We start from the raw sequence: 25,379 nt of genomic DNA on the forward strand, positions 1-25,379 counted from the left end.
CCTCTGGCAACCATCAGTTTGTCTTCTGTATTTATAGGTCTGATTCAGCTTTTTGTTTGTTTATTCATTTGGTTTTCTTCTCTCTTTTTAATTTCACTTATGAGTGGAATCATATGGGGTTTTTTGGATTTCATTTATGAGTGGAATCATATGGTTTTCTCTTTCTCAAACGGACTTATTTCACTTAGGTCCATCCGTGTTGTCTCAAATGCACTCATCATTTTTACGGCTGCATAATATTCTATTGTATGTATTGTATAGTGTGTGTATTTAGATATGCATACTCCTGTTCTTTATCTATTCATCAACTGATGAACAGTTAGATTGCTTCCATAGCTTGGCTATTGTAACTAGCGCCGCAATAAACACGGGGTGGATATATATTTTTTGAGTTAGTGTTTTTCATTTTCTTCAGATAAATATTCAATAATGGAATTGCTGAATCCCAAGTTTGTCTTATTTTTAATTTTTTAGGAAACTCCATACTCTTTTCCATGGTGGCTGTGCCAATTTACATTCCCATCCATGGTGTTCAAATTTTCCCTTTTCTCCACATCCTCACAGATGCTTATTATTTCTTGTCTTTTAGATACCAGATACTCTGACAGGTGTGAGGTGATATTTCATTGTAGTTTTGATTTGCATTTCCCTGGTGATGAGCAACGTTGAGCATCTTTTCATGTGTCTGTTGGCCATCTATAGGTCTTCTTTAGAAAAATGTCTATTCAGATCCTCTGCTCATTTTTTAATTGGAATTTTTAAAAAAAGATTTTATTTATTTATTTGACAGAGATCACAAGTAGGCAGAGAGGCAGGCAGAGAGAGAGAGGGAGGGAGGAGGAAGCAGGCTCCTCGCTGAGCAGAGAGCTTAATGCGGGGCTCAATCCCAGGATCCTGAGATCATGACCCAAGCCAAAGGCAGAGGCTTTAACCCACTGAGCCACCCAGGTGCCCCCTAATTGGATTTTTTGGGTGTTGACTTGTAGAATCTCTTTTTTAAATGATTGATTGGTTTTTTCTTTTTCTTTTTAAATGTACAATAGGATCTAAGACAAAACTCCATTCTAGCTGTAGGTAACAATAGATGCTATGACAGGGAATCCAGATGTTTAAACAGGAATGGAATTAAGGATCACCATTGACTCAGGCACAAGGAACCACTTAATTTTTGCCAGAATTCTTTTGTTTTTAAAGATTTTATTTATTTATTTCACAGAGAAAGAAGAGCAGAGGAGAGGGGGCAAGCAAGCTCCCTGCTGAGCAGAGAGCCTGACACAGGACTCCAACCAAGGACCCTGAGATCATGACCTGAGCCAAAGGCAGATGCTTAACTGACTGAGCCACCTAGGCACCCTTTGCCAGATTTCTTAATTCCGTCTATGGCCAGGGGGCCCTTCCCCATGGTCTTTGCTTTTAGCTCCTTGAATTTCTTGTGTTCCTCTTTCTGTTTCTGCTTGAAACCTTCTCCTCCTCATCTGTCTCCTTGGACTACTTCAGGGGCCTTTTCCTGCCACATTGGCGACTGGACATGGCGCCTACTACCTCTTCTCCAGACCCTGCCACCAGAAGCTGACTTTTATCAGTTCTTTTATATTTTAGATATTAACCGCTTATCAGATATAATTTGCAAGCACCTTCTGCCATTCAGTAAGTTGCCATTTTGTTAGATTGGCTTCTTTTGCTTTGCAAAAGCTTCCATTTTGATGTCATTCCCCAATAGTATATTTTTGCTTTGTATCCCTTGCCTTAGAAGACATATCTAGAAAAGCCTGTCTATCTAGGACAATAAAGCCGTGTTTGCCATCTGTCTCAGGTGGCCATCTTTTCAACTTAAAATGCATCTTTTTTTTTTTTTTAAAGATTTTATGTATTTATTTGACAGAGATCACATGCAGGGAGAGAGGCAGGCAGGCAGAGAGAGAGAGAGAGAAGCAGGCTTCCTGCTTAGCAGAGAGCCTGATATGGGGCTCGATCCCAAGACCCCGGGATCATGACCTGAGCCAAAGGCAGAGGCTTTAACCCACTGAGCCACCCAGGTGCTCCTCATCTTAGAATGTATCTTAGAATATTTTTGTTACAGCCAGGTTGCTCCTTATTAATTCCTACTGCTTCCTTACACTGTTTAATATGTTCTAATTTTTTTAAGATTGTTTATTTATTTATTTGACAGACAGAGATCACAAGCAGGCAGAGAGGCAGGCAGAGAGAGAGGAGGAAGCAGGTTCCCTGCCGAGCAGAGAGCCTGATACGGGTCTTGATCCCAGGACCCTGAGATCATGACCTGGGCCAAAGGCTTAAACCACTGAGCCACCCAGGTGCCCCTATGTTCTAATTTTTTAAAAATCATCTTCAGAGGTATGCTTTTTTAAGTCTTACAAATGCCATGCCATATTTGTTTTCCAGTTAGTAAAAATATCTCTCAATGACTACTCCAGCCCTGGTGTTTGCAAAGAGACAAGTTGAGCAGTTGTGTTTGAAATGTCCTTCTCCCTTTCCCCCTTCCATTCCCCCACCCACCAGGTAACTGCTGCCACATGCCCCCATTACAGATGGACAGGGAGTTGATGGACACGGGAGGTATCCACTTAATGTGGCCCATTCAACTGAAACAGGCCCATTCACCTTCTGCTCGGTACTGCTCGGTTCATTGTAAATCTGACCAGAGAGTATAGGAGAGGTCAGCAATCAACATACATGGCTCCCAAGGCTCTTCCAATCAATACACCTATGCGCAGGATTGTTGTGTGTGAAAGCCACCTCTCTTAGGATGTAGTGTGCAATCTTCTGTTGTGCTTTATTTACTGAAATGCTTTTTAGAAGGAACTGGCAGTCTCCAAATGGAATTAGAGCTCCCAAGGGAACAGATGGGCCAAACAGACCTCCAGTCATTTATAAAGCATGGTTCAAGATGAGGTGGGTGGTGGAAATGACACTGACACACAGGTGTCTCTGATTAGGAATAGAGAGTGTGAGAAGACTGAGGTCAAGGTCTTCTTCCAGGTTTTCTGTACTTCAGCAGAAAAGAAATCCATAGGTCACTTACTGGATTTTTCAGCCCAGCTAACTTGACCTTATATTTATTGAAAATTCCTGTAAGATTCTGACCATAGTTTGACTGTTAGTCTTGGTTCTCCCTTTTCTAAGTTTTAGTGTTACTTTTTTGCAAGAAACTGCTTCAGGGACTGCTTAACTTGATCACATTTTGACCCCAAAGAGACCTTAAGGACAACCTGTCTTATTAATCATTCTAATAATCATGCCATCTAATTAAATGAACAATGAATAGGAAGAACATTGCTATCATTTATACTTTTTCTATTATACTGAAAGTTATATGATCAAATTTGGTTTTAAAATGTTAACACAATACCCATATAAAGATATTACCATGCTATTTTAGAATGTATCGAATATAGTAACTATTACTTAAGTAGTACTCTATATATTTACATTAAAATCACATGTAAAGCTTTTCTCTTTCCTACAGAATTGGTGATATGGGACTAAAGCAATTTCTTGATGGTCCTGTGAGCATAAGGATAAGAGAGCTAAATTTAAGTAACTGTATCCACCTGAGTGATGTCTCTATTGTGAAACTATCAGAGCGGTATGATAAAACAATAAAATTTTATATCATATCATTAGAAATTGTGTATCTGCTAATAGGAGACATCAGAGATAGACCTTCAGAGACATTTGGGAAACACCAGGAGACCAAGAAACTGGTCTAATAATGAGTGAAATAAAATAAGACATTGGAGTCAGATTAAACTAGTCTTTTGATCATATCTATTTCTTATTAATCTCACATTAGAGAATGTTTGAGATGGAGTCATTAACAAAGTTATCACTATCTAGACATGAGTAACTTCTCTTCACTTTTCAAGGATATTATCTCTACATAAATCTTCACTCCAGCGTTTCCCAAGAGATGTTCTAGCTGGTGGGTTTATTCCTGATCCTCCTACTTGTCAGAGATCTTATGTACAAAAGTAGGGGTCAATTCCTGTAGCAAACATGTCAGGGATTGACCTTGTACTTTTAGTGGTCATTCATCATACTTACATGATAGCTTTTTGTATACATGTGATATTTTTTCTTATTGGAAATTGTTATCTGAAATGAAATCATATATATATATAATATTTGCTATAGGAATGATACATATATAATAATCTACCTCCCTTTCATCATACTTTGTAATGCCAAATTATTTTCCACTTTAAAGTTTACTTTTATTTTATTTTATTTTTTTTTTTTAAGATTTTATTTATTTATTTGACAGAGAGAGATCACAAGTAGGCAGAGAGGCAGGCAGAGAGAGAGGAGGAAGATTTATTTGAGAGAGAGACAGTGAGAGAGAGCATGAGCGAGGAGAAGGTCAGAGAGCGAAGCAGACTCCCCATGGAGCTGGGAGCCCGATGCGGGACTCGATCCCGGGACTGTGGGATCATGACCTGGGCCGAAGGCAGTCGTCCAACCAACTGAGCCACCCAGGCGTCCCAAGTTTACTTTTATTTTAAGAAAAAGAAAGTCCTTGCTTCAATAACATTTGCTTCTCTCAGATAGTTTTGATATAAAGAAATGATTACTGATACTGTGATTAAAAGCTAAAATTAATTCTTCATACTGCTTTCTTTCAGCTGCCCTAATTTAAACTACTTGAGTTTACGAAATTGTGAATATTTGACTGACCTAGGAATTGAATATATGGTAAACATCTTTTCCTTGCTGTCAGTAGATCTCTCTGGAACACACATCTCTAACGAGGTACAGAAAATTTTCAGACTAGTTCAATGCCTTTTATTTTTTTCCAGTAATATAATCATTTTTCACTTTGTAAACAATGAATGTATTATCAATTATTTTTATTTCCTAAATTATTATTATAAAGGTAAGATTAGGAATATTGTTTCTGGAATAGTGACAGATGAGGTTATTTGTAAATCAATGGTCTTGTTTCTCTGCTTACAAAATGGCAAATTAAGTATTTTGAACAAGGTCTTGACAGATTGGAATGTTACATGATAGATCTGAAATCTGTTCCATTATAGAAGTTTGGTAATGTGGACATAATATATTCCAGTTGGCTTATATCTGTTTTTCTTATGGACTGAACATTCTGTAAGACTACCTGAGTACCTTGAGATCTCACTCTTTAGTTCAAAACTGAAGTCTAGAAATGCTCTTATCAAAACTACAAAAGAATACATTTTGAAGAACTGATTTCTGGGTTGCCTGGGTGGCACAGTTAGTTAAGTGTCAGACTCTTGGTTTTGGGTCAGGTTGTGCTCTCAGGGTCCTGAGATTGAGCCCTCCATGCTCAGCACACAGCCTGGCTGGGACTCTCTCCCTTTCCCTCTGCCCCTCCCCCACTAAAATAAATAAATAAATCTTAATTTTTAAAAAAGGCACTGATTTTTTGCAAGCTGCTGATGCTACTCATCAGAGTTGAAACTCGGTTCATACTCATCCTATCACTCCAGCACTGCCCCACTTACCAATCAAAAGGAAGATAAATCTGGAGAGATTTGCCAGTTTCTGAAAGACTTTAATGGGCTGTAGTTAGATAAGGAATGCGTTGGCTTCTCTTGAAGATCAGGCAGTGGAAGAGATACAGGAAGACAACAGAGGTGAGGTTCTCCCATCTGCTTGCTAAATCCCTGTTCATCCCTCAAGCTCATCAAATATCACCAGTGAGGCCTTCTCTAAAAAAGCCCTTCCTTCCAGGCAAGTACAGAACTACTTCTCTATGTGGATCTCCGGCCCCAGCACATCATTGGACATGAGCCATTTCTCTCCATTTCTCCCTGCATTACTGATAATCATGTTGTATCTATTCTTCCCCAACATTTAGTGGGCTAGATGTAAGACTAGGGTCTTTCCTTTTTTTTTACCTAAGAGGGAATTTAAATTCAATCTCTATTCTGCTAGAAGTTCTCCTCTCCCTTTCCTTGGTAGTGTCATCTATGTGTGGTACCAGAGGGGGTGGAGGCAGTTACATGGAGTCAACTTGTGATGGTGGAGGAAAGTCTGATCTTTTCAATGTTGTTTTCTGTCCAAGCTGGAACACACTGGGATGGCTGTAAGCTCATTTGGTCTTTGGTTTCCTGTTTTGTTAGATTCCCTGATGTGTCTTCCTAGTCCCTGCTCCAAAGCCCCTTTAAGTCTTCTGGCTCCTTTGTCCTGTGTGCCTTGCTTTGGGCCCCTCTGGGTATGGGGAATCTGTGAGGAGGTCTTAGGTCCTTAGTCCTAGACATCCCCTGCAGACATTTTCCTGCTCTCCCATCTGGGTGTATTTGCCCTCAGGCCCGTGCCTCACTCTTCTCTCACTCCACCGCAGAGCGGCTGACTCATGTCCACTTGATTCAGTTGGATTTGGGGCTTGTGAGATATTCGTGAGCAATTGAAGGGGAAGCAGAAGGAAAAGGCCAGAGTTTACCTCCACCTTTCTTTTCATCATCAGCAACAGCAGCAATAGCTGCATTTCCTTTGTGATCTTCTCCCTTCCATCAGGCCTCCTACGATTCCAGCTTCCCTGGTGACCTTGGCCCCTGGGGTCTAATCACAGCATCTGTTCTCCTTGGTCTTCCAGCGCAGGGGGAGTAGTGGCTTCCTGCTGCTGCTCACATCTCTAGATTTGTCATTACCCTATTTAGCTTCTCAGTTTCTCTGCCACAAATGCAGCCAATTCCCTGTCACAATGACATTTCCTAGTTCTAGTTAGAGTTGTTTCTGTTTTATTTTTTAGATCTTAGCTGATACAACAGCAAGCATAGGAAAATTCAGATGCCTTGTTCCTTTTCGCAACCCACCAGGGAAAGGTGGGATGGGCTCCCATTTACGCAGATCCCTAAACCTATCAGGAGGTGCCAACCTTCTCTCCGGATGAATAGAGTCCAGGGAGGTCTAGAACAGGGCCCTGGATGGGGGATTTCTCAGCTTCTCGTTCTTTGCTTCCCTCTAGCTCCCCCTTCCTCTGCTCTTTCCCTCCTCCTCCTCTTTTCTGTTCTTCTTTTCTCTTGACAGAGACTAATCTGGGGGTGGGAAAAACTGTCCCAACTGATTAACATGGTCTGAAAAGTATTATGTCTCAAGTCTTTCATGGTTTAAAATTTAAAGCTTAAAAGCCTGGGATCTTTTTCTTTTTTTCCCTCCTGTGTTCTATAAAAACCTTCCCTTTCATATACAAGTGGATGCCCAGCTGCTGTTAAAAAGGTCATGAGGTAACAAGAAGTAGAGGATCAAAGCACATTATAAAACACATCAAAATATGATTCCACCACAGCACTTGTCACCAGCCAGGAGTGTCTGGTGAACATTTGTGGAACAAAGGCAGTGAAGCTTAAATGTTTTATCCTGGGCTTTAGCACTTTGGGAAAACTTGGTTTTTATTTTCAAAGACTACATATTGAAGTTTTTTCTACTGAGGACAAGTTAAAAAATTAGGATATAAGGGCGCCTGGGTAGCTCAGTTGGTTAAGTGTCTGCCTTCAGCTCAGGTCATGATCCTGGGGTCCTGGGCTTGAGCCCCTAATCGGGCTCTTTGCACAACTGGGAGTCTGCTTCTCCCTCTCCCTCTGCCTCTGCCTCTCCCCCTGCTTGTGTGCTCTCACTCTCTATGTCTCTATCAAATAAATAAATAAAATCTTAAAAAAAAAATTAGGGTATAGCCTCAAGTCCCACTCGTTTTTTTTCTTATAAAGAATATACACAATCTGAGAGCTGCAAATGGATATCTATGAGGAGAATGTAGTTATGTCCTGCTAAAACATTGAAAAATAAGTCTTCTGAAGGTTTTTTGCTTTCTTCCTTCAAATTGGTTAAAGTCTGATCTAAAAGGCAAATGATTGACAATACAGTACTACAACAGCTGTGGAAGCTAATCTCAAACAGTCAAGATAAAATATGTCAGCTCAGATATCAACTTGGGCAGCTAAACACCAGTCTGGATTGTAGGTCTGATGAAGTGCAAATCTGACTGGAGACTTAACATTTGGGATTTAAACCCTGGAATGTTGCAGATATTCACTAGAGATCAAATGTGACCAATTGTGCCTCTTTAAAAAAAAAGTTTCTTATATTTTCTAATAATTATGTTCACTCTCAGTTCTTTTCAATAATGAGTTTTCAAAAACAATGAGCTTTCAGTTAGAATCATACTACTCATTTGGCTAACAAATCTTTATTCTGACTACTTTGTGCTCAGTGCTGGGGATGCTGGAATAGACAAAACAGGCATGGCTCCTCAGGCATGGGGCAAGAGGTTACAAACCGTGATGGGTGTGGGAAACAACCTTACTCAGAGTCAGAGAAGACCTTTTCCAAGATAGAAAGAAGGGGTATGTGCTAAGCCAAAGAAACAACCTGAATAAAGACATATAAATTTAAAAGTATGGTGACATCAAGGAAATCTGCACATTTGGGTATGGCTTGATTGTGAGGAGAATGGTGAGAGATGATGCTTAAGAGACTCAAAGACGAGGTCATGAGGGGTGCAGAAGCCACATCAAAGAATTTGTTCTCTGCCCTTTTGGCAAGGGAAGGGCACTCAGTATCATTGATTAGGTTGTAACAAGGTCAGATAGACAAGTTTTAAAGACAACTCTATCTGCTGGATAAACATAGGCATAATAGATGAACTAGAGACTAATTATAAGGCAGTAATCCAGTTATGAATGCGTTAAGGTTAGAGTGCTGGAGCAAAGTCTGCAGGTTTGAGGGGCACTGAGGAAAAAGAATCAATAGGAGATAGAAATAGACTGAGTGTGAGAGTAAAGAGAAGAGGGAGGGAATCAAGGGTGATGCCAGATTTTTGGCTTGAGCCTCTGTATAAATGGCAGTGTCCCTTACTGAGCTGTGTCCTTTCCATAGTGGGAGGGAGCAGGTTTGCTGTTTCTCTGAGTCACCAGCAAGACAGCTTAATAGAAATGTAGAGAGCTCAGAAAATAAGCAGAGAAATCACTGAAATTCACTCCCCAGAGGTAGAAGAGCTTTTTAGGTTTGCAGAGGGTGGAGGGGTGCTGCATTCTGAAAATCATGGAAACTCATGTGGAAGTTAATCAGCAAAAGCATAAACACATATAGTTAGAAACTCAGAAAGATGTTTAAGTGGGAGAGCTAATTTAAATGGGGGAAGCGAAGAGGAGGGCACAGTAATTTCACACTGTATACATTTCTTTTTTTTTTTTTTTAAGATTTTATTTATTTATTTGACAGAGAGAAATCACAAGTAGATGGAGAGGCAGGCAGAGAGAGAGAGAGGGAAGCAGGCTCCCTGCCGAGCAGAGAGCCCAATGCGGGACTTGATCCCAGGACCCTGAGATCATGACCTGAGCCGACGGCAGTGGCTTAACCCACTGAGCCACCCAGGTGCCCCAAACTGTATACATTTCTTATAATAATTAGAAAGTAGTGAATAATGTATCACCCATGAATAAAAGTTGTTTAAGAAGTTATCCGGTAAGTACATTTTAGAGAATGAGGAAATATGTAAGTTTTCTTTTACCAGTATAAAGAGGAACAAGGTTTACTAGTGAGGGAAATAGCTTCCTAATGTGATGGTGTCTTTTTTTTTTAATTTTTAATTTTTTATAAACATATAATATATTTTTATCCCCAGGGGTACAGGTCTGTGAATTGCCAGGTTTACACACTTCACAGCACTCAGATGGTGTCTCTTTTTATAAGGATTCATTTATTGGGGAGCCTGGGTGGCTCAGTGGGTTGGAGCCTCTGCCTTTGGCTCAGGTCATGATCTCAGGGTCCTGGGATCGAGCTCCGAATCAGGCTCTCTGCTCAGCAGGGAGCCTGCTTCCTCTCTTCTCTCTGCCTGCCTCTCTGCCTACTTGTGATCTGTCTCTGCCAAAGAAATAAATAAAATCTTTAAAAAAAAAAAAGGATTCATTTATTCATTTTGGAGAGAATGAGAGGGGGGAAGGGCAGATAGAGAAGGAGAGAGAGAAACTCAAGCAGACTCCACACTGAGCATGGAGCCCCATGAGAGGTCATGCAGTGCTCCATGTGGGGCTTGATCTCACAATCCTGAGATCAGACCTGAGCCGAAACCAAGAATTGAGTGCCCAACTGACTGTGCCCCTAAGGTGATGGTATCTTAAAGTATCTGCAAAAGTCTTTAATCTCCTATAACTTTTCTTAATGTTTAATTAAATAGGATGTTATTCATTCCCTTCCTACCCTGGAGAATTGTTTGACTATGAGGTTATATCTCCATGTATGTGGGAAAATGTTTTCCTGTAGTTAGGAGAATTATCACCTACTAAGACCACAGTACCCACAGTTAGGGCAGTTCAATCCATTGCTTAAGTTGTCTTAGTCACTGCCATATTTGTTGTTTAAAGGGAAAATGAGTCAGAGCAATGTTCCAGACAGTGTGCTTAGACGGTGGTTTAGGACTCTTTCATTTGCCTAATGTTTGAAGTTTTTAATTATGAGTACTGTATCTTGAGTGTCTGTTAGGTAGGCAATCTCCTGGAGCCCTCTCACTATGTGAGATCCATGAAGACTGAGACTCTGTTTTGGTCATTGCTGCTGTCACAGAACCTTGGGGGTGATAGATACTCAGTAAATAATCACTGAACGAGGGAACAATTGCTATGCTTTATGGTTACCAAATGTGAGTAACACCCATTCTCTGGTGAAGGATCTATACTTTAGAAACTACAGAACATTTATGAAAGAAATTGAAGACACAAAAAGATGGAAAAACATTCCATGTTCATGCATCAGAAGAATAAACGTTATAAGAATGTCTATGCTGCCCACAGCAATCTATAATTCTAACACCATTCCAATCAAAATACCAATGGCATTTTTTCAAAGTGATGGAAAAAACAACCTAAAATTTGTATGGAGCCAGAAAAGACCCTGAATTGCCAAGGAAATGTTGAAAAAGGAAAACAAACCTGGGGGCATCACATTGCCTGATTTCAAGTTATATTACAAAGCTCTGATCATCAAGATAGCATGGTACTGGCACAAAAACAGATACATAGATCAATGGAACAGAATAGAGAGCCCAGAAATGGAGCCTCAACTCTATGGTCAACTAATCTTTGACGAAGCAGGAACAAATATCCAATGGAAAAAAGTTGTTTCAATAAATGGTGCTGAGAAAATTGGACAGCTATATACAGAAGAACGGAACTCAACTATTCTTTTACACCATACACAAAGATAAACTCTAAATGGATGAAAGCCCTCAGTGTGAGACAGGAATCCATCAAAATCCTGAAGGAGAATATAGGTAGTTCTCTCTTCAACATCGGCGCAGCAACTTCTTTCAAGACATGTCTCCAAGGGCAAGGGAAAAAAAAGCAAAAATGAACTTGTGGGACATCTTCATCAAGGTTAAAAGGTTCTGCACAGCAAAGGAAACAGTCAACAAAACAAAGAGGCAACCCATGGAATGGGAGATGTTTACAAATGACACTACAGACAAAGGGTTGATATCCAAGATCTATAAAGAACTTCTCAAACTCAACACCCAAAAAACAAATAATCAAGTAAAAAAAATGGGCAGAGGACACGGACAGATATTACTCCAAAGAAGACATACAAATGGCTAATAGACACATGAAAAAATGTTCAACATCATTAGCCATCAGGGAAATTCAAATCAAAAGCACATTGAGATACCACTTTACACCAGTTAGAATTGACAAGATAAGAAACAACAAATGTTGGAGAGGATGTGGAGAAAGGGGAACTCTCTTACACTCTTGGTGGGAATGCAACTTGATGCAGCTACTTTGGAAAACAGTGTGGAGGTTCCTCAAAAAGTTAAAAATAGAGCTAACCTATGATCCAGTAATTGTACTACTGGCCATTTACCCTAAAGATACAGATGTAGTGAAAAGAAAGGCCACATGTACCCCATTGTTCATAGCAGCAATGTCTGTAACAGCCAAACTGTGGAAAGAGCTGAGTGAGATGCCCTGCAACAGATGAATGGATAAAGAAGATGTGGTCTGTACCCAAAGAACAAATAATCCCATCAAGAAATGGGTAGAGGAGATGAACAAACATTTCTGCAAAGAAGACATCCAGATGGACAACAGACACATGAAAAAGTGCTCCACATCACTCAGCATCAGGGAAATACAAATCAAAACCACAATGAGATACCACCTCACACCAGTCAGAATCGCTAAAATTAACAAGTCAGGAAATGACAGATGCTGGCAAGGATGTGGAGAAAGGGGAACTCTCCTACACTGTTGGTGGGAATGCAAGCTGGTGCAACCACTCTGGAAAACTGCATGGAGGTTCCTCAAAAAGCTGAAAATAGAACTACCCTATGACCCAGCAATTGCACTACTGGGTATTTGCCCTAAAGATACAAATGTAGTGATCCAAGGGGGCACGTGCATCTGAATGTTTATAGCAGCAATGTCCACAATAGCCAAACTATGGAAAGAACCTAGATGTCCATCAACAGATGAATGGATAAAGAAGATGTGGGGAATACTATGCAGCCATCAAAAGAAATGAAATCTTGCCATTTGCGATGATGTGGATGGAACTAGAGGGTATTATGCTTAACAAAATAAGTCAATCGGAGAAAGACAATTATCATATGATCTTCCTGATATGAGGAATTTGAGAGGCAACTTGGGGAGTTTGGGGGTAGGAAAGGAATAAATGAAACAAGATGGGATTGGGAGGGAGACAAACCATAAGAGACTCTTAATCTCACAAAACAAACTGAGGTTTGCAGGGGTTGGGGAGTGGGATAGGGAGAGGGTGGTTGGGTTATGGACATTGGGGAAGGTATGTGCTATGGGAAGTGCTGTGAAGTGTAAACCTGGCGATTCACAGACTTATACCCCTGGGGCTAATAATATATTATATGTTAATAAAAAATAAAAAATTAAAAAAAAAAAAGATGTGGTCCGTACACACAATGGAATATTAGGTAGCCATCAGAAAGGATGAACACCCAACTTTTGCATCAACATGGAGAGAACTGGAGGAGATTATGCTAAATGAAGAGAAAGTCAATTATCATATAGTTTCACTTATTTGTGGAACATAAGGAACAGCATGGAGGACATTAGGAGAAGGAAGGTAAAAACGAACCGGGGGAAACAGAGGGGGAGATGAATCATGAGAGACTATGGATTCTAAGAAACAAACTGAGGGTTTTAGAGGGGAGCGGTGGGGGGATGGGTGAGCCTGGTGATGGGTATTAAGGAGGGCATGTACTGCATGGAGCACTGGCTGTTATACACAAACAATGAGTCATGGAACATTACATAAAAAACTAATGATGTACTGTATGGTAACTAACATAAAATAATAATAATAATAATAATAATACCCAAAAATACAGAGATGCCAACCCCCCCCAACAAAAACCTGTTTTTTGCAGTTGAATTTGGAAGGGTAAGTATGGGTAATTTAAATATAGTGTGGCAGTGTAGTGTTGAAGGAAGACAGGAAGGGATCTGTTAACTCAGCCTACTCCACATGTAAACATGAAAATGAATGCTTGTTTAAGGAACTTTATATAGCTTAATACTACTAAAATATACTACGAAAAGGAGATGTTGCTGAGGAATTCCATACTGTGCCAAGGAGCTTGGACTTGAACCAGTGGATGGTGAAATAGCACTTAGTAGGGAAGTCTCAGCCATAGTTAGCCTTCGAGTTTAGTTAGATTATTTGGGTTTTTCTCTGGGGGACAGATAGGTGAGAAGAAAGAGTAAAGGCAGGAGACCAGTGGGAGATCTTTTAGTAGTTTAAGAAATATATGACAAATTTTTGAACGAGGTAGAGGCCAGAACTAGCATGAAAAGAACATATTTGAGAATACTTTGGATGTAAAGCTGAAAGAACTTGGTGATTGATTAATTGTGGGAGATCAGGACTTGGGGTGAAGGTGAAGGGGTAAGAATGATTCCCAAAATTTGACTTCAGGTGGATGGAGGTCCTACCTTGAAAAGAAAGGTAGCAGGTTTTCAGGGAAAGCTGATCTAATCTAAACTCTCTATCCCTCTGCTGCTTCTCCATCCCTGCTGCCACTGCCATAGTTAAAGCACCCTCTCTCCTTGCTAACTTCTGTTGCCTTAAGTATCACTGTCTTCAGAACAATTCTCCGCTGGCTGCAGGGTGATCCCTCTGCAAGCAAATTGGAGCTTCTTGCTTCCTTGCTCAGATTTCTTCAGGAGCGCCATTGCTTATAGTATAAAGTCTAACCAATCCAGTGTAGAGGCCCAATCTCTTCCTGAGGTGGCCCCTACCTACCTCTACTGTCTCACTTCCACCAGATACCCACTTTTCATCTTCAGCTGAACATAGACACACAACTGACTGCTCCTCAATCACGCCACGTCCTCCTTGCCTTCCCATCTCTGCAAGTTATTCCCTCTGCCTGAAACACCTTCTCCCCTCGTCCACCTAGTAAATTCTTGCTTATCCCTCAAGTTTTAACAGTGTGAAGTTCTCCTGGAACTCCTGGGCAGACTTAGGATCTTTCCATCTTGTTTCCACTGTACTTTACAATGCTCCCACCAAAGCCATTAGTTCATTAGATTTTCATATTTGTTCCACACCTGTCTGCCTACAACACCGGAAGCTTCCTGATGGTAAAGGCTGGGGCAGCCATCTTTGGGAAGCCTCCCTTAATGTCTAGTACACAGAGGCACGTAAAAGATTTGATTTGTGAGTCAGTGGGTGAGTGAATGAATGAATCTCATACCACTTTTTTCCTTTCAACCAAACATGGAAGGCTTTAAATTCCACATTTTCTCAGCTATGCTGTGAGCTCCAGTAGGAGTACTTACAGCTGCATATCTTAATCTGCTGATACATTTTCAAGAGACCACCCATCTGCATGGAACACACACAGAAATAAGGCCTGAGGCTCAGTGAAGCAAAACCTCTAAAGCAGGAAACACATGAAATCGCTTGGGATTCAATAAATAGAAAGAAGGGAGTTAAAAGGAAGCAGGGAGTCTCAGAGGCATATGGGTTTTCCTTTGGATTTTCAAAGGCACATACAAGAAGTCTGCCTTAGTTATACTCTTTCATATGGAGCTTGACCTCTTTTTAGTCCTTTCCAGGCCTTTCTCCTCACTAGTGGCCTTATATGAATTTGTTGATACCAACATTAGCAATAGTAGTTTTCCTTACAGAGGCTACAGACAATTGTCTCCTGTTTCCAGCAAATTGCCTACTGGAAACACTGCAAAAAGAAGTGACCAATTTAAGCTTGTCACTTCCCTCAAGAAAAATCCCTCCTCTTGACTTCCATCAGGTAGGACGTGAGCCGTCTCAAGGCCAGTTGCTCTATTTCTAAGTGACAAAGATGCTGATTTTCTTCCCCTTTAAAATATATAGAGGATCTATTTCTGTGTGTTGACTAAAGCCTGCTCTCCTTTAGACCTATACATCAGCAAATTAGATCACAGTGGTTAATATATTAAAAATATGATTACAAAATTCATACTACAATCAAGTAAATAGAAATAAATAAAAAATAGTTGAGAAAAAGAAAGGTAAGAGTTTTGTTTTGTTTTGTTTTGTTTTTACAAAACTTTAATTGCTAACCATAAAATAAAAGGGAAAATCACTTGTGAGGTTAAAATACATTCTGAAGGACTTTGTATGAGACAGCATTATCAATGATTTTAGAAAGAGGATGTGTTAATTGAGATAAAATGTATTTCCAAGTATAAGTTTTGTTCTTTATCCCTAAAAGAATGTGGTAAGCAGCACCAAACAGAGCAAATCTTTGAGAAAGGAACATAGGAAATATAAACACTAATTCACATAATTATGAAAGGAATAGGTTCTTTCCAAGAATTCTGAAAGCATGCCAGCAAGATAAGAGAAAATTAGCTCTATAAAAACAGACAATTTTTAAAAATAATTTTCTATTTTTTTATTGACATATAATGCATTTTTAGCCCCAGGAGCACCAGTCTGTGAATCGCCAGGTTTACACACTTCACAGCACTCACATTAGCACATACCCTCTCCAATGTACGTAACACAACCACTGTCTCCCTACCCCCCACCCCTGGCAACCCTCAGTTTGTTTCATGAGATTAAGAGTCCCTTATGGTTTGTCTTCCTCCCGATCCCATCTTGTTTCATTTTTTCCTTCCCTACCCCCCAAGCCCTCAAGACCCCCAAGTTGCCTCTCAAATTCCTCATATCAGGGAGATCATATGATAATTGTCTTTTTCTAATTGAGTTATTTCGCTCAGCATAATACCCTCTAGTTCCATCCACATCATTGTAAATGGCAAGATTTCATTTCCTTTGATGGCTGCATAGTATTCCATTGTGTATATATACTCCATCTTCTTTTTCCATTCATCTGTTGAGGGATATCTAGGTTCTTTCCACAGTTTGGCTATTGTGGATACTGCTGCCATAAACATTCGGATGAACATGCCCCTTCCAATCACTACATTTTTATCTTTAGGGTAAATACCCAGTAGTGCAATTGCTGGGTCATAGGGTAGCTCTATTTTCAACTTTTTGAGGAACCTCCATGCTATTTTCCAGAGTGGTTGCACCAGCTTGCATTCCCACCAACAGTGTAAGAGGGTTCCCCTTTCTCCACATCCTTGCCAGCATCTGTTGTTTCCTGACTTGTTAATTTCAGCCATTCTGACTGGTGTGAGGTGGTATCTCAGTGTGGTTTTGATTTGTATTTCCCTGATGCTGATTGATGTGGAGCACTTTTTCATGTGTCTGTTGTCCATCTGGATGTCTTCTTTGCAGAAATGTCTGTTCTGTCTTCCACCCATTTCTTGATTGGATTATTTGTTCTTTGGGTGTTGGGTTTGATAAGTTCGTTATAGATTTTGGATACTAGCCCTTTATCTGATATGTCGTTTGTAAATATCTTCTCCCATTCTGTCAGTTGTCTTTTAGTTTTGTTGACTGCTTCCTTTGCTGTGTAAAAGCTTTTTATTTTGATGAAGTCCCAACAGTTCATTTTTGTCCTTGCTTCCCTTGCCTTTGGCGATGTTCCTAGGAAGAAGTGGCTGTGGCTGAGGTTGAAGGTTGCTGCCTGTGTTCTCCTGAAGGATTTTGATGGATTCCTTTCTCACATTGAAGTCTTTCATCCATTTTGAGTCTATTTTTGTGTGTGGTGTAAGGAACTGGTCCAGTTTCATTTTTCTGCATGTGGCTGTCCAATTTTCCCAATACTATTTGTTGAAGAGACTGTCTTTTTTCCACTGGACATTCTTTCCTGCTTTGTCAAAGATTAGTTGACCATAGAGTTGAGGATCTATTTCTGGGCTCTCTATTCTGTTCCACAGATCTATGTGTCTGTTTTTCTGCCAGTACCATACCGTCTTGATGATGACAGCTTTGTAATAGAGCTTGAAGTCTGGAATTGTGATGGCTTTCCTTTTCAGCATTCTTTTGGCTACTTGAGGTCTTTTCTGGTTCCACATAAATTTTAGGATTATTTGTTCCATTTCTTTGAAAAAAAAATGGATGGTATTTTTAAAATAATATTTAATTTTTTTTATAAACATATAATGTATTATTAGCCCCAGGGGTACAGGTCTGTGAATCGCCAGGTTTACACACTTCACAGCACTCACCATAGCACATACTTTCCCCAATGTCCATAACCCCTCCACCCTCTCCCTAAGCCCCTGCCCTCGGCAACCCTCAGTTTGTTTTGTGAGATTAAGAGTCTCTTATGGTTTGTCTCCCTCCAGATCCCATCTTGTTTCATTTATTCTTTTCCTACCCTCCAAACCCCCAACGTTGCATCTCCACTTCCTCATATCAGGGAGATCATATGATAGTTGTCTTTCTCCGATTGACTTATTTCACTAAGCATAATACCTTCTAGTTCCAAAAATGGATGGTATTTTGATAGAGATTGCATTAAACGTGTAGCTTGCTTTAGGTAGCATTGACATTTTCACAATATTTGTTCTTCCAGTCTATAAGCATGGAACATTTTTCCATTTCTTTGTGTCTTCCTCAATTTCTTTTATGAATACTTTATAGTTTTCTGAATACAGATTCTTTGCCTCTTTGGATAGGTTTATTCCTAGGTATCTTATGGTTTTGGGTGCAGTTGTGAATGGGATCGACTCCTTAATTTCTCTTTCTTCTGTCTTGTTGTTGATGTATAGAAATGAAACTATGCATTAATTTTATATCCTGACACTTTACTGGATTCCTGTACAAGTTCTAGCAGATTTGGAGTGGAGTCTTTTGGATTTTCCACATAAAGTATCACATCATCTGCAAAGAGTGATAGTTTGACTTCTTCTTTGCTTATTTGGATGCCTTTAATTTCTTTTTGTTGTCTGATTGCTGAGGCTAGGACTTCTAGTACTATGTTGAATAGCAGTGGTGATAATGGACATCCCTGACATGTTCCTGACCTTAGCCGAAAAGCTCTCAGTTTTTCTCCATTGAGAATGATATTTGTTGTGGGTTTTTCACAGATGCCTTTTATGATATTGAGGTATGTACCCTCTATACTTACACTTTGAAGGGTTTTGATCAAGAAAGAATGCTGTACTTTGTCATATGCTTTTTCAGCATCCGTTGAGAGTATCATATAAATTAATAATAATAAAATTAATAAAAAATAATAAAATTCTTTTATTAATGTATTGTATCACATTGATTGATTCAAGGATGTTAAACCAACCTTGGAGCCCTAGAATGAATCCCACTTGGTCATGGTGAATAAATCTTTTAATGTACTTTTGGATCCTATTGGCTAGTAGTTTGGTGAGAATTTTCACCCTGTGTTCATCAAGGATATTGGTCTGTAATTCTCTTTTTTGATGGGGTCTTTGTCTGGTTTTGGGATCAAGGTAATTTTGGCCTCATAAAATGAGTTTGGAAGTTTTTCTTCCATTTCCATTTTTTGGAACAGTTTCAGGAGAATAGGAATTAATTCCTCTTTAAATGCTTGGTAGAATTCCCCTGAGAAGCCATCTGGCCCTGGGCTCTTGTTTGTTGGGAGATTTTTGAGGACTGCTTCAATCTCCTTACTGGTTATAGGTATGTTCAGGCTTTCTATTTCATCCTGGCTCAATTTTGGTAGTTTATAAATCTCTAGGAATGCATCCATTTCTTCCAGATTGTCAAATTTGCTGGCGTATAGCTGCTAATAATATGTTCTTATAATTATATTTCTTTGGTGTTGGTTGTGATCTCTTCTCTTTCATTCATGATTTTATTTATTTGGGTCCTTTCTCTTTTCTTTTGGATAAGTCTGGCCAGGGGTTTATCAATCTTATTAATTCTTTCAAAGAATGAGCTCCTAGTTTTATTGATTTGTTTTATTTGTTTTTTGTTTCTATTTCATTGATTTCTGCTCTGACGTTTATTATTTCTTTTCTCCCGCTGGGTTCAGGCTTTCTTTGTTGTTCTTTCTCCAGCTCCTTTAAGTGTAGGGTTAGGTTGTGTATTTGAGACCTTTCTTGTTTTTTGAGAAGGGCACATATTGCTATATATTTTCCTCTCAGGACTGCCTTTGCTGTGTCCCACAGATTTTGAACAGTTGTGTTTTCATTATCATTTGTTTCCATGAATTTTTTCAATTCTTCTTTAACATCCTGGTTGACCCATTCATTCTTTAGTAGGATGCTCTTTAGCCTCCACGTATTTGAGTTCTTTCCAACTTTCCTCTTGTGATTGAGTTCTAGCTTCAGAGCATTGTGGTCTGAAAATATGCAGGAATGATCCCAATCTTTTGGTACTGATTGAGACCTATTTTGTGACCCAGGATGTGATCTATTCTGGAGACTGATCCATGTGCACTAGAGAAAAATGTGTATTCTGTTGCTTTGGGATGGAATGTTCTGAATAGATCTGTGATGTCCATCTGGACAAATGTGTCACTTAAGGCCTTTATTTCCTTGTTGATCTTTTGCTTGGATGATCTGTCCATTTCAGTAAGGGGGGTGTTAAAGTCCCTTACTATTATTGTACTATTGTTGATGTATTTCTTTGATTTTGTTATTAATTGGTTTATATAGTTGGCTGCTCCCACGTTAGGGGCACAAATATATAAAATTGCTAGATCTTCTTATTAAACAAACCCTTTGAATATGATACAGTGTCCTTCCTCATCTCTTATTATAGTCTTTGGCTTCAAATCTAATTTATCTGATTTAAGGATTGCCACCCCAGCTTTCTTTTGATGCCCATTAGCATGGTAAATTGTTTTCCGCCCCCTCACTTTAAATCTGTAGTTGTCTTGGGGTCTTAAATGAGTTTCTTGTAGGCAGCATATTGATGGGTTTTGTTTTTTATCCATTCTGACACCCTATATCTTTTGACTGAGGCACTTAACCCATTTACATTCAGGGTAAATCTTGAAAGATATGAATTTATTGCCATTGTATTGCCTGTAAGGTGACTGTTACTGTATATTGTCTCTGTTCCTTTCTGATCTGTTACCTTTAGGCTCTCTCTTTGCTTAGAGGACCCCTTTCAATATTTCCTGTACAGCTGGTTTGATGTTTACTAACTCTTTTAGTTTTGGTTTGTCCTGGAAGCTTTTTATCTCTCCTTCTATTTTCAATGATAGCCTACCTGGATATAGTATTCTTGGCTGCATGTTTTTCTCATTTAGTGATCTGAATATATCATTCCAGTTCTTTCTGGCCTGCCAGGTCTCTGTGGATAAGTCTGCTGCCAATCTATTTTTACCATTGTATATTACAGATTTCTTGTCCTGGGCTGCTTTCATGATTTTCCCTTTGTCACTAAGACCTGTAAGTTTTACTATTAGATGACTATTAGTGGACCTATTCTTATTGATTTTGAGGGGAATTCTCTGCACCTCCTGGATTTTGATGCTTGTTCCCTTTTCCATATTAGGGAAATTCTCTACAATAATTCGCTCCAATCTACCTTCTGCCCCACCCCTCTCTCTTTCTCCTTCTTCTGGAATCCCAATTATCCTAATTTTGTTTCATCTTATGATATCACTTATCTCTTGAATTCTCCCCTCGTGATCCAGTCATTGTTTGTCTCTCTTTTGCTCAGCTTCTTTATTTTCTGTCATTTGGTATTCTGTATCACTAATTCTTTCTTCTGCTTCATTTATCCTAACAGTAAGAGCCTCCATTTTTTTTTTAAAGATTTAAGATTTTATTTATTTATTTGACAGACAGAGATCACAAGTAAGTAGAGAGGCAGACAGAGAGAGAGAGGGCAGCAGCCTCCTCGCTGAGCAGAAAGCCCAATGCGGGACTCGATCCCAGGACCTGATCATGACCTGAGCCGAAGGCAGAGGCTTTAACCCACTGAGCCACCCAGGCGCCCAGAGCCTCCATTTTTTATTGCACCTCATTAATAGCTTTTTTGATTTCAGCTTGGTTAGATGTTTGCTCTTTTATTTCTCCAGAAAGGGCTTTTATTTCTCCAGACAGGGTTTCTCTAATAACTTCCATGCCTTTTTCGAGCTCAGCTAGCACCTTGAGAATCATCATTCTGAACTCTAGATCTGACATATTACCAACGTCCATATCAATTAGGTCCCTAGCCTTCAGTACTGCCTCTTGCTCTTTTTTTGTGGTGAGTTTTTCCACCTTGTCATTTTATCCAGATAAGAATATATGAATGAGAGAATAAAATACTGACAGGCTGGCAAGGATCCCAGAAAAATGTGTGTTAGCCAAATCAGAAGAGACCCCAAATTGTGGGGTGAATAAAGGGGGTAAAAAGAAGTTCAAAAAAATTTAAAAAAAAAAGAAAAAGAAAAAGGAAAAAATAGAAACTGGACCATTTTCTTACACTACAAAATTCTTAAAAAGGAGTTGATAAGTTGGTTGGGAAAGGAAAGAAAAAGAAAGTGGAGAGAATTTGCTCAGGCTGGATAATAGAACAAACCCCGTGCTAGATTTAGGGTATATTTTGTTCTATTAGAAGAAGTTGTACCCCCAAATTTTTTAGACGAAAAAACCCTCTGTGTATACAAAACATAAAGTTAGATACAATGAAGGATAAAATATGACTAGCATAATAAAGGTCCAAAAAGATTTTAAGAAAGGTATTGTTGGGTGCCTGGGTGGCTCAGTGGGTTGGAGCCTCTGCCTTCAGCTCAGGTCATGGTCTCAGGCCCCTGGGATCGAGCCCCACATCGGGCTCTCTGCTCAGCAGGGAGCCTGCTTCCCCCTCCTCTCTGCCTGCATCTCTGCCTGCTTGTAATCTCTGTCTGTCAAATAAATAAATAAAATCTTTTTTAAAAAAAGGTATTGTTAAGATAAACTAGTTTTAAAATGTTAAAAGAGGAAAGAGTAAAAGTTAAAAAAATTAGAATAAGAAAGAAATAAAATTTAAAAAATTTAGCTAACTTTGCAAGATTAAAGAATCATGGGAGAAAGCCATGAATTCCATCCTTTGCTTTCCCTCCTTTGGAACTCTGCTGTTCTCCTTTATCAGTGAGCTTGGTCTTGGCTGGATTTTTTGCTGATCTTCTGGGGGAGGGGCCTGTTGTAGTGATTCTCAAGTGTCTTTGCCCAAGGCATGGAATTGCACCACCCTTGCCAGGGGCTGGGCTAAGTAATCTGCTCTGGTCCCCTCTGCTCTCCGTATCCAGCCAATCAATCACCAACCCTACCTATGTACTTCCTAAATATTTCTCATACGTGTCCCTTCTGCCAACACTATCAAAACCTCATTTCTATCTCTATACGTTCTACTCAGTGTTCTTCAGTGGCTCCCATTGCCTATAGCACATAGTCTGAATCACTTTGCACTGCACCCAAAGCCTGTCACATTCTGCCCTCCACCTTTCTCTGGCTTCATCCTCTATCTCCTTGGGCCATGCTATCATGATACAAAGTCACCTGTGGATCCCCCAATGTATAATCCTATCTCATATCTCCATGCCTTCCCACCTGCTTCTTTCTCCACTGAGAATGTCCATCTTTACCTTGCAAACACCTACTGAAGCTTCCAGCTGCACCTCAAAAGCTGAAAAGTGTCCCCTGACTTCTCTACAAATAGGCAACACAGACATAAGCACTCACTTTTCAAGTCATCCATGCTGCCAAGATACAGCATATGTACCCAGGTGTGTATCTCTTCATCACATCAACTATACCTCATTGAGTGCCTACCATGTGCCAGGAACTGTGTTAGGTAGTTTACATTTATATCTTACTCCTCACAGCACCCTGAGTTAACTATATTATAAACATTGTTTTAAAGACAGGGAAATAGAGGCACAGAGAGGTTAAGGAACTTGCCCAGGTATCCTAGTGGGGTGACACCAGACTAGAAGTGAATGTGCACTTTGCACTTATGCTTTTGGTAACTTTTTAACCAAGCAGTTTTGTTACTCTTATTATTGTTTTGCCATTAGACTGTACCTTGAGACCAGAACTATGGCTGTCAATTTAGTACTCCCAGAACCTTGCATAGTGTTTAATACCCAGCTGATGATTAATAAATATTTTTGAATGAATAGGAGTCTGTAAAATTGTATGTTTTACATTCGGTCATAGGCCAGGTCAACTTGGAGCATGGCCGGACACCAGAGAGATGGGAGTGATTGAGCAGAGGGGATAGGAGGAAACACAGAGAATGCCCACGTTTTTACTTGGTCAACTGCAGACATGGTGATACCGTTAACCAGAAAAAGAACCTAAGAGAGAGATTAGGACTTGGAAACAAGGTGCTGAATTCCATTTTAGACATCTTTGATTCCAGTACTAGGATGCATCTCTCTATATACTATGGGCCCCTTCAATCCTGAGTGACAAAAAGAAGACATAGCCATTTGACTTTTGAAATTTTTGTTTTTGGTTTTGTTTTGTTCCTCAGTATGTCTGGCAAAGGATCATAGGAATTAGGTACATTCAAATTCAACAATTAACTGAGAGCAGAAAATTTATACAAGATTTTCAACAACCTCTCCCAAGTTCTAACCTCTCTGTCACAACTTACATTTCATTTTTATCCTCAGAAGGGGGGTGGGCAGCAAACAAATAGAAGAATGAAACTGGACCATTTTCTTACACTATAAACAAATATAAACTCAAAATGGATGAAAGACCACAATGTGAGACAGGAATACATCAAAATCCTAGATGAGAACATAGGCAGAAACCTCTGTGACATCAGCCAGAGCAACTTCTTGCTAGACATGTCTCCTCCAAAGGCAAGGAAAACAAAAGCAAAAATGAACTATTGGGACTTCATCAAGATAAAAAGCTTCTGCACAGCAAAGGAAACAGTCAACAAAACTTAAAGGCAACCTATGAAATGGGACAAGATATTTGCAAATGACAATTCAGATAAAGGGCTAGTATCCAAAATCTATGCAAGTATCCAAAATCTATAGAGAACTTATCAAACTCAACACCCAAAAAACCAAATAACCCAGTCAAGAAATGGACAGAAGACATGAAAAGGCCCTTCTCCAAAGAAGACCTACAAACGGCCAATAAACACATGAAAAAATGCTTGACATCCTTGCCGTCAGGGAAATACAAATCAAAACCACAACGAGATACCACCTCACACCAGTCAGAATGGCTAAAATTAACACAAGACAGGAAACAAGTACTGGAGAGGATGCAAAGAAAGGGGAACCCTCCTATACTGTTGGTGGGAATGCAAGGTGGTACAGCCACTCTGGAAAACAGGATGGAGGTTCCTTAGAAAGTTAAAAATAGAGCTACCCTATGACCAAGCAATTGCATTACTAGGTATTTACCCCAAAGGTACAAATGTAGTGATCAGAAGGGGCACGTGCATCCCAATATTCACAGCAGTAATGTCCACAACAGCCCGACTGTGCAAAGAGCAGAGATGTCCCTCAACAAATAAATGGGTAAAGATGATGTGATATAGGGGTGCCAGGGTGGCTCAATGGGTTTAGCCTCTGCCTTTGGCTCAGGTCATAATCTCAGGGTCCTGGGATTGAGCCCCACATCAGGCTCTCTGCTTGGCAGGGAGCCTGCTTCCTCCTCTCATTCTCTTTGCCTGCCTCTCTGTCTACTTGTGATCTCTGTCAAATAAATAAATAAAATCTTAAAAAAAAAAAGATGATGTGGTATATATATACAATGGAATATCACTCAGCCATCAGAAAGGATGAATATCACCATTTACATTTATGTGGATGGAACTAGAGGGTATTATGCTGGGTGAGATAAGTCAATCACAGAAAAACAATTATTGTATGTTTTCATTCATATGTGGAATATAAGAAACAGTGCAGAGGATCATAAGGGAAGGGAGAGAAAATGGAATGGGAAGTCATCAGAGAGGAAGAAAAACCATGAGAGACTCTGGACTCTGGGAAACTGAGGCTTACAGAAGAGAGGTGGGTGGTGGTATAGGGTAACTGGGTGATGGGCATTAAGGAGGGCACATGATATGATGGGCACTGG

At 39.7% G+C, this 25,379-nt stretch overlaps 1 protein-coding gene across 1 annotated transcript in view; it reads left to right on the top strand.

Moving 5' to 3' along the window:
• Nucleotides 1–25,379, top strand: part of FBXL13 (F-box and leucine rich repeat protein 13) — a 248,616-nt gene that overhangs the window by 178,410 nt on the left and 44,827 nt on the right. Inside the window, exons 16-17 of the mRNA XM_059170911.1 lie at nt 3,488–3,607; nt 4,644–4,770. Coding sequence (XP_059026894.1) covers nt 3,488–3,607; nt 4,644–4,770 — 247 coding nt within the window. The remainder of the gene's footprint in view (nt 1–3,487; nt 3,608–4,643; nt 4,771–25,379) is intronic.

This window comes from Mustela lutreola, chromosome 4 (genome assembly GCF_030435805.1).
Source record: "Mustela lutreola isolate mMusLut2 chromosome 4, mMusLut2.pri, whole genome shotgun sequence".
NCBI classification, from domain to species: domain Eukaryota; kingdom Metazoa; phylum Chordata; class Mammalia; order Carnivora; family Mustelidae; genus Mustela; species Mustela lutreola.